At 36.7% G+C, this 9501-nt stretch overlaps 1 protein-coding gene across 1 annotated transcript in view; it reads left to right on the top strand.

Annotated features, from left to right (window-relative positions):
- Positions 1 to 1874: 1874 nt before the first annotated feature.
- The window catches only part of LOC111059065 (ATP-dependent DNA/RNA helicase DHX36), a 35675-nt gene continuing 28048 nt past the window's right edge, over positions 1875 to 9501 (top strand). The window contains exons 1-3 of the mRNA XM_039431209.1: positions 1875 to 2243; positions 4809 to 5003; positions 9005 to 9069. Of these exons, the coding sequence (XP_039287143.1) occupies positions 2087 to 2243; positions 4809 to 5003; positions 9005 to 9069 (417 nt within the window). The 5' untranslated portion in view covers positions 1875 to 2086. The remainder of the gene's footprint in view (positions 2244 to 4808; positions 5004 to 9004; positions 9070 to 9501) is intronic.

Raw genomic sequence — 9501 nt, 5'->3', positions numbered from 1 at the left:
CATGATTTATCTTTTTTTAAACTGTGTTGGCTTATCTGCCTTAATTAATGACTCACTCCCATAATTTTTTTTAATTACATTAGATGAGAAAATTCACTTTAAATCCCAACATCACTTTCTGAATCTATAGGATACCACAGAGAAATTTTTTTTTTCTTTTGAGATTTTGATGTGACAACGTCTTATAAATTGGTTTGCCGGGTGACACTTCAAAAAACTGTGTTACGTTCCCACGTTATGCGCTCACAATGAGAGCGAGTGAGAGCGTTCGTTTCGGTTCACGGTCGTCTGGAAAGAGCACGAATAGGAGCAGTGGCGAGCATTGCAGCAGCATTCACCTGGAGAGAGAGTGAAACGGAGCAATCTCCTGCGACTGGGCCACTACTTAGTGAATAGGTTATGTGAATAAGTATAAGTGAATAGGTATAAGTGTAAGTATAATAGGTATAAGTGAATAGGTTATGTTGTAGTAATCACAACGTTGTGGTAGTTTTCAATCACAAAATTAGTATAAATCGTTTCTCAGCCGATAATAATTTGTTTAACTTGAAAAAATGAGCGCGACTTGCTATGTAAAAAATTGAATCGAGCACAGTTAGCCCGCCTAAGAGCGAGAGAGACAGAGTGATTTTGTTGAGGATGTGTGAAGGTAAAAATAAAATTTTGTTAATATGAAATTCAGTGTGAGATTCTTTGTATAAATTAATGTTTTAAATATAATTCTTTGTATAAATAAATGTTTTGAATTGTTACTATTATTTCATCCTTCTTCCTACTATAGGAATGAATATTCACATTAAAATTATTTTACCACTCAAAGTCGTTGTCACATAAAACTTTCGCCCGTATACCAACTTTACAGGCAACCATGCAATTTTTTGCAAGGATACTCATGTTTCTTGGTGACTCAACATGCTGGTCACCAAGAGACATGAGTATCCTAGATGTTCGAAAAGTGAGGCTAGGATTTCAAGTGGAATAATATAAATATAAACAAGAACTTATTCCGATTACTTGAAAAATTAGTAGAATTATGTCAAAAATCGATCGAAATAAGCCTTTGATTACACAATTTCAAATAAGTCAAGTTGAAAGGTCTGAAAAACTGGTTTCTGGAACTGGAGTCCTATGCTTTGAGTCAGGGTAGTGTGATTAAAGCCTGGTCTGAACCTCAAACCATAACATTTCAAGCCTGCACTCAACTTGCATTGTCTTCAGTCGGCTGTTATCGTCAATATGATGACAATATCTAGCTCACTCAAAAGCAAAGCTTTGGCTCCAATTCACTGCAATGTAAAAGGAACCTTCTCACTCCTCACCCCTCCTCATTTGAGAATAACATTTGTCATTATAGGCCGATAGACTAGCACTCAGGCTTGAATATACGGCCTTATTGCATCACATCACACATGTTAAAATTGAGTTACAACATGAAGCCACTATTGTTTTCACGAAATTTCTTGAAACTAGTTTAGCTTCGCAGTCAGTATAGCCAGGCTTGAGAATACGACACTCATTACAGTTAGCTGTTGTATAGTGAGGTCCACGTTATTAATTATTATGGCAGTGTAGAAAGATAGGAGAACTTGCCGATCCTCTGACTTGACAATGCCCTCTATGTATTTCGGGTATATTTAGGGTGCGGAACTGCTGTCACTGTTCAGTAACAGTTACAACTCAGAACAGAACTGCTCCAACAAAAACAATGTATATTATTGACGTGATGACCTATCCAGCTCATCTGGCTGGTTAATACTAACGCATGCGTATCCCGATGCAGTTCTCTCTCTCGAGAGAATAATGTTGCAATCAGCTGACCCTTGCCGTTACCGGGTTGGTCGTTCGGTATTCTGATTGTTAGGTTTTGATGATTTACTTACTGAACTTTTACTACATGGTTTTGGTTTAAGTTGGTTAGATTTATTTTGTCAATATTTTCGTAATTGTTGTACTGTTGAACAAATACTTGTAGTTTGCTAATGCTATGTTAATTATTTTAAAGTGTTGATTATTGATTTGATACTTAATTTCAACAAATGCTTTCACAAAATCGTTCACTGATTGTAAACATGATCAGAATAAGTGAATGAACAAATATTTTGTTCGGTTGGTAGGTCTCTTTTTGCCAAGCAGATTTTCTCTTCCCCATCCCCAATTTTCTCTCATTGCATCAAAACGTTTTCATGGAAATCTAATCTTGTCATTTTGGAGGAGAATGGAGATACCTGTAATGGAAGGATCGGGTAAGCTTATAAACACCAATTAATAATTGCTGATGTATTTGAATGTTTACAAATACAAAATATTCTTTCTCAATTATAAAAATGTATTATTATTTAGTCATTGAAAAAATAGCTTATTTTGTTGACAAATAAAATATAATTGGTTATTTAAATATTGAATGAACAGTTCCTATTACATTCAAATCAAAGTTTATTCATCAAAAACAATTACAATACAAATTAGAATACTATAATAATTAATACAATTAAAACAATAAAGTTTTATGCATTGAATATTTTTTAATACGCAAAGGTAATTCAATGAATAATTAAACACCCCACTATAATGATGTGTAATATCATTAGATAATTCGTATTAGCTATCCTCCATAGAAGACAGTGACAAGGTTCGGCAGCGCTGTTCTCCTATATTTATATCTTATACCTTATTCTTCATCCATTACCCACAATTGTGGGATCGATGGCGTCATTGTCACGTCAAAACAACAAAAAAAAACACTAATTTATCAAGATGGCAGCGATCAAGATAAAGCACACTTAGTTAACATCTAAGGCCTTGCTCTTTGATTTACTGGCAAATTAGCCAGATAGTATTTGAGACAGGTCATCGTTTAAAAATTCCTGGACATCACAATAAGCCCTGGCTCTCAAAAACCAGTCACAACCCTATCGAACTTGCTGGTATCCAACTGCTTCACTCCTGCAGGTAGCCTGTTGAAGTAGCGGAGAGCTAACTTATGTAGCATACCAGCGATCTCTTGAGTCTTGAGGCACACCCTGGGTATTTCAAACAACACACGATGCCTGGTATTATGGTGATGTACATCAGTCCAAGTCAACAAATTTTGTTGATTCTTCTTCATATACATGTGGCAGAGAAGAAGGAAGTGACTGACTACTGTTAGGATACCTAGCCTAACAAAAATGGACTTGCAATGTGCATGATGTTCGCTTGCAGTAATAATCCTAGCAGCCCGTTTTTGCAGCTTCAGTATGTCCACAACCTTGTCTGAATGACCCACATGAGTAGACCGTGGGAGATATGGCAGTGGAAAAGTGCATGATACACCATTACCAGATATGCATCCGTCACCTGTACCCTCAGCTTGAGCAACAGGAAACAGATTCGGGACTCCTAGTCACCTGCTAGATGTGGCTATCCCAGCTGTTTCGAATCCAATACAAAGCCAAGCAGCTTCATCGGTTCCTGATCATGAGGCAGACTTTGCGACAAGCTGAAGATGCTTTTTTGCGTCTTGCTCTCATTCAGTTGGAAACGATTGACCTGTAATCATGAAGTTGAAGACCGCAGATACTCCGCTGACATCTCCAACACCTGCTGAAGGTCAATGACAGAAGATAGCAATCCCACTATATCAAGCGAGCAATTTCTGTATATATTTTTGTATTTGGTTATCTTATTATATTAAGCGAGCAATTTCTGTATATCTGAATATTATGTTTATATTTGGTTATCTATATTAATTGGTTAAATATTTATTTATGGTTATTTATGTTCAACGGATCTAGAAAACGGCTCTAACGGTTTTCACGAAATTTGGAACATAGTAGGTTTATGATATAAAAATTCGATTGCACTAGGTCTCATCCTTGGGAAAACTCGCTGAACGACATTAAAATGATAATTCATCCTTGGCTGAAACAGCTGAGACTTTCGTCGTCTGTGGATAGTAAAAAAGTGACTGGGCGAGTGAGTCTGTGAAAAATCAAAATATCGCATCCCCGAAATTAATAAGCTGACATATAGCCAGCTGTAAAATATAAACACAATCATTTTAGAGAATTGTGTTCTGTTTATCAATAAATAAAAATAACGAGCGGAGCTCGGTGCCTCGATATTGATGTATTATCAGCAAAAAGGAACCATTGTTGTCCAGGTCATTGATATGTTATACAGGATTGGCCCTAGTATTGAACCCTGAGGTAACCCAAAATTCACAGGGTATTGACAGGACACCACCTGTGCTCTCCCAGTCAGATATAACTCAAAGAAGTTTAGAATAAAGCAAAGTCCACAATCCCATAATAACGAAGCTTTTTTCACTGCTATTATAGTGTGGACCTCACTATAGATAGTAGTCCACATAATGGCAGTGGGGAAAGATAGGAGAACAACGTTTAAAATTTTTTGAGAGCATAGGGAACCAGAGAGGATTAACCTCTATGATAACCCTCAGACTATCCTATTGTTATTGAATTTTAACCTACTTGTCGCCTATTTATAATAAATTATAACTTTTACCAAGATAGAATTAGATAACAGTCGAACTTAGTGTTTCAGAGTATAGTATGTTTCGGTAAATAAAAAAACAAGTAGCCAGTGCAATGTGCAAGGTGCAAATCAACAGATAAGAGGAGATTACTAATGAGCGTATTCAAGTGGAATCCAAGAACAGGACTTGAATCCAAATTACTGCGATGACCCCTTTTAATACCTCCTACCGCACTCAAGTTTTTATCCAACACGTTTCCATAACTCCATTCACATTGTCCAAATAGGATACCATGCAATACACCTCACCCAATTGAATGCCTCTATTTCAGGTGGCAGATACAGAAGAGGCCGCGGCGGCTCAATGGGACGACATCCAAGACGTGGCTCGCATTATAGAGCTGGAAGAGGAGGCGGAGGTGGAAGAGGAGGTCGTTATAGAGAAGAGCATGATGAGGGGAGGAGTCAGTCTGGTGATAGGAGTCCATCTGATAGACCGCCCCCTGGACTCAGAGGCAAAGAAATTGGTAAGAAAATAACTTGATCACATAATACAGAACACTAATCTTGATAAACTTACTATATTTCGGCATTTTGAAATATTATTGTAACCGAATTTCAACCTATGTTGTATTCAAAATTAGTACAGTCCGTATCCTTTAGCTCTGCCTGTGGGCGTAGGGCCACTACAGTTCAATACCACCCGTTCAAAAACATCGAAACTTTCTAGTATATCTCAAAAAAATGTGATCCTATAAAACTAATGATTACGCATCCTTTTTGTCCTGTGAACTTTCAATATAAATCTACTGATTCTAATGATAAATAGAATTAAATAAGAATGAGACTTGATTTGTAAATAGTGTTCTAACCCAGTTACTCTCAAACTAATAATTATAAATCAATGAAACTTTGAAGTAATGTCAGGAGAATTATTTGAGAATGCCAATTATGTCAATGAAACTGTAAATTAGTGAACGATATCTTGTAAACGAGGTACTCAAGTCGAGAAATCTACATCTTGAAATTTTCATGACATGAAAAGTTACTGAAAAAATGTTTTGTTTTTGATAATTCGTGTATAAATAATATTGCGTATATGTAGAGAATTAATTGAATTTATTTTTAAAGAAAGAATTATGAAACTAGGTCTTTCCGCTGAAATACTATGTAGAGCATTTAACGCAGCAGCATCTACCATGCTAAGCAGTTGCATAATATGCACTTGCTAGCCAACAATAGACTGCCAACTGATCTGTACTGTAATGTGTGCTGCGCACCTGTACAGCAGGAGTATCAGTTTTCAACATGAAGGATCCCTGTGTGTAGGGAGCTTTCTTCAAGGAAGCTATTTAGGTAGCTTCCCCATATAGGTATTCAGGGGCTGTTAAGGCTATTCGGTATACTTTTTTTATTCAAATTGGATAATCTTTTTCAATATAATTGCTAAGATCATTATAAGAGTGAGAAAAAGTGGCAACTGAAATTTTTAAGTGGTCTAATAAGCGAGTTATGGGTTGTTGAAGTGCTAATTTTCCAGATTCCGTTTTCTTTCCAGATCATAAACGGTTTCGACTATATTAACAGAACTTCTCTTGAAACTTCAAAAAATGTATCTTTCCAAACTAAAACATTTTATTCCTCATATCGTTCATAAAGAAAAAGTAACATTTTTTGTAAATTCGATATTTTTTTCATTTTGGCATAAATCGCGAAAAAACGCATATTAGAACCAAGCCAATGATGTACCTACTGAATGTATTAAAAAAAACTCCAATGGAAAATTCGAAACCGTTTATGATCTGGAAAGAAAACGGAGTTTGCACTTTCAACATACCATACCTCGCTTATTAGACTACTTGAAAATTTCAGTTGCCAATTTTTCTCACTCTTATTATAATGATCTTAACAATTATATTGAAAAAGATTATCCAATAAAAAGAAGTGTACCGAACAGCCTTGAGCCCAATGTTTTTGCAAGAATATGCAAACCATAAATTCCCTATATAATATATATGCCGTTTCAAGGTCACGGCGGCAAAGCTAAGGGACTCTTATGCCCTGGAGTCGATTCTCATAACCTATGCAGCATTTACGGTCAACACTAATCTAGGTTTACTGATATGGTCACATACTCACATTTGCTACAAACGTGGTTTAAACCAACATCTGATCAATCTCCGTTTAAATCGAGATGGATCCGTGTTAACCATATGGACCTCAGGGCACTACCTTCTTAAACAAAGCCATAGTGCAGGACAGGTGATTGAGGGTAAAGTCAGCACAGGTAGGGCTCCTACACCAATAAAAACACTAGCTGACAGGGGCGGCTCCTCTTAAGGTTGCACAACAAATCAAGCAATAGAAAGATTCTTCTAAAACGTCTTAATAGCACCTCGATTTGATGGTTATATAATTAGAAATTATTTTCTCAATTCATACAGCAGAAAGCCAGAACAGATAGTCCAACATTTTGAATTTGCGCGATCCGAAGAAGGAGCGCTTTGAATTTGCAACACCCTATGACGCGTCGCTTCTATGGGAGAATAACATTGGAAGTCTAAAGTGCTGGCAAACCAGTTGGTTGCTATGACAACGAATGGCATTTTAAGGAACGTATAATTGCAGCGTTCCTACAACCCAGTATAGAAACTAACAATACGATACCAACAATATCAACATATGAAGACTGCCTTCGTATTGATTTTCTATATTATCACACTACAGACGACGAGAGGACAGACCACGTTGGAAAGTTTTGTTTGTTTTGATTTAAGGATATGTCAGTGATTGTGTAATGAATGAAAGCTAGCCTATTTATTCTTTATTCTTTATTCTTTATTGATTGATATAATAAGTATACATCATAATTCTAATGAACATTTATTGATTTATATAGTTTAATGGCAATTGAGAATGAAATTGAAACTTGGAATGTTTGAAAAACGTTCAAATCTTGAAAATTCCAAACAAGCTGTAAAATTGGGTTTGCGTGAGTGCGTGATTAAAAGCGGCAGTTAAAAAATATATTTGTGCTATCTATTGTCTTTCCAGGCTAATAATAAAGAATGAGCGATGTTTTTTATCAGTTCTCTAAACAGTTTTGGGATTTTTATTTCTATTGTATTGTTCGAATCTTGTAACTTATTCATTTCCTTGTTATCTCTTACAGTGACTTGGAATTATGTTGAGAAAAAAATGATATAGCCTAATTCAAGTACTTCAATGTAATTCAATAAAATAATCATCCCAATTTATTGCTTTCTTATTTCCTATGAAAGTAAGGATTGATATATGCAACCTCCAAACTATATTTACACCAGCCGCCACTGCTAGCTGATCAGCTGAAATCAACAAATTTATTGGTGTAGGAGCCCTACCTGTGCTGACGTCACCAGCATGCACTATGGCTTTGTTTAGAGCTTGTTCACATGACAGCGATTCACGCTCGGTTGTTGCTCGATTGGCAAATCGCTCGGTTTGCCAGCCTCGTACACATGACAGCGATTCATGAGCGGTTTGCGCTCAGTTAAGGGTTCAGTGAACGTTGCTAGTCGGGCAGTACAGCAACGATCAAACAGTACTCAGTACAGAAATGGAGTTGGAAGAGTTAACATGTGTTTGGTTGTTATATCGTAGATACAGAGCGCGACGAAGAAGACAAAGAAGATGGTGGATGCGTCCAGTGACAGATGACAGATTGACCATGGGCTCGTTTGTTACGCTATGCTTTACCCAAAATTGAGGCAGTATCCTCCAAAGTTTTTCAATTACTTTCGAATGAGCATAACCTCATTTGATGAATTATTAACTTTGGATACTACTATGACTATGATCCTCTACGAACTAACTTAAACTGAACTAACTAACTGAACTGAAAATTGTAATAGAATGAAATTTTAATTGAACTGAAATTGTAATAGAATGAGCACTATGTGTACTGCTCTGCTCGAAACCGCTCGGTTGACTGAAGACATGTGTACGCTCTCATGCCTGCTCTAGTATATCAAACCGCCCGGCAACCGAGCGACAACCGAGCGGTTGGACTGGAAACTTCAACCGCCGTGATTCGCCGGCGACTGCTCAAACCGAGCGTTGTAAGTGTACGGCACCATGTCTTTCCCTATACCTGGCAACCGCTCGGTTGGTCAACCGCGCGACAACCGAACGTAAATCGTTGTCATGTGAACAAGCCCTAAGGAGGTGGTGCTCAGGGTCGCTTTCTCCAAAGTTAGTTCAACTATTAAACCAGTTTAATCTATGAATAGTCTCTTTTATTATAATGTGTTTCAATTAAGTCAGCTGATGATGGTTTACACTAGAAATTTTAGTTCAAATTTTGTGGAGAAAGCAACCCCTAGTCTTAAGTGACAAGTTTCATGATTTGTTTTTTCACTTGAAGAACAACGAAAAGTTGACAGTTGACACCTGCAGTATACTTTTTAAATGAAATATCGTACTCCATACAACTTGGATCATAAAATAATGTAGATGGTATCTCTAATCAATTATTTTATCAATTTAACAGGTCTCTGGTACAAGAATAAGCATAGAAGGATGAAAGCTGAGGGCAAAGAGATAGTGCGAAAAAAGGTAATGATTTCATTTCAGAAAGCTGTCCATTTCAGTTGAAAGCTGAATTCTTTTTATAAGTATCCCGAGGGATTCCTTTTATAATTTATCCATTCCAAAAACATGAACTAGATCAAATCCATTCATGATACGAGTCAATTCACCTCACTTAAGTTATACACCAGACCTGACTGCTAAGAAAGAGTCAAATCTAAGTGCACAAAAGTGTTTTTTCTGTTTTCAAACACTATATTTTTACTTTCTTGCCCTATTACCATAGGTAAGGAAAGTATTGCTTTCCGAAAAAATTAAGGTGCCCCAATTTCTAAATTTCTATACGTTTCAAGGTCCCCTGAGTCCAAAAAAGTGGTTTTTGGGTATTGGTCTGTGTGTGTGTGTGTGTGTGTGTGTGTGTGTTGTGTGTGTGTGTGTGTGTGGTGTGTGTGTGTGTGT

The sequence above is a fragment of the Nilaparvata lugens genome, chromosome 1 (genome assembly GCF_014356525.2).
Source record: "Nilaparvata lugens isolate BPH chromosome 1, ASM1435652v1, whole genome shotgun sequence".
Lineage (NCBI taxonomy): Eukaryota > Metazoa > Arthropoda > Insecta > Hemiptera > Delphacidae > Nilaparvata > Nilaparvata lugens.
Note: the sequence above shows the minus strand (reverse complement) of the source record. Positions and strands in the feature narration are given on the sequence as shown.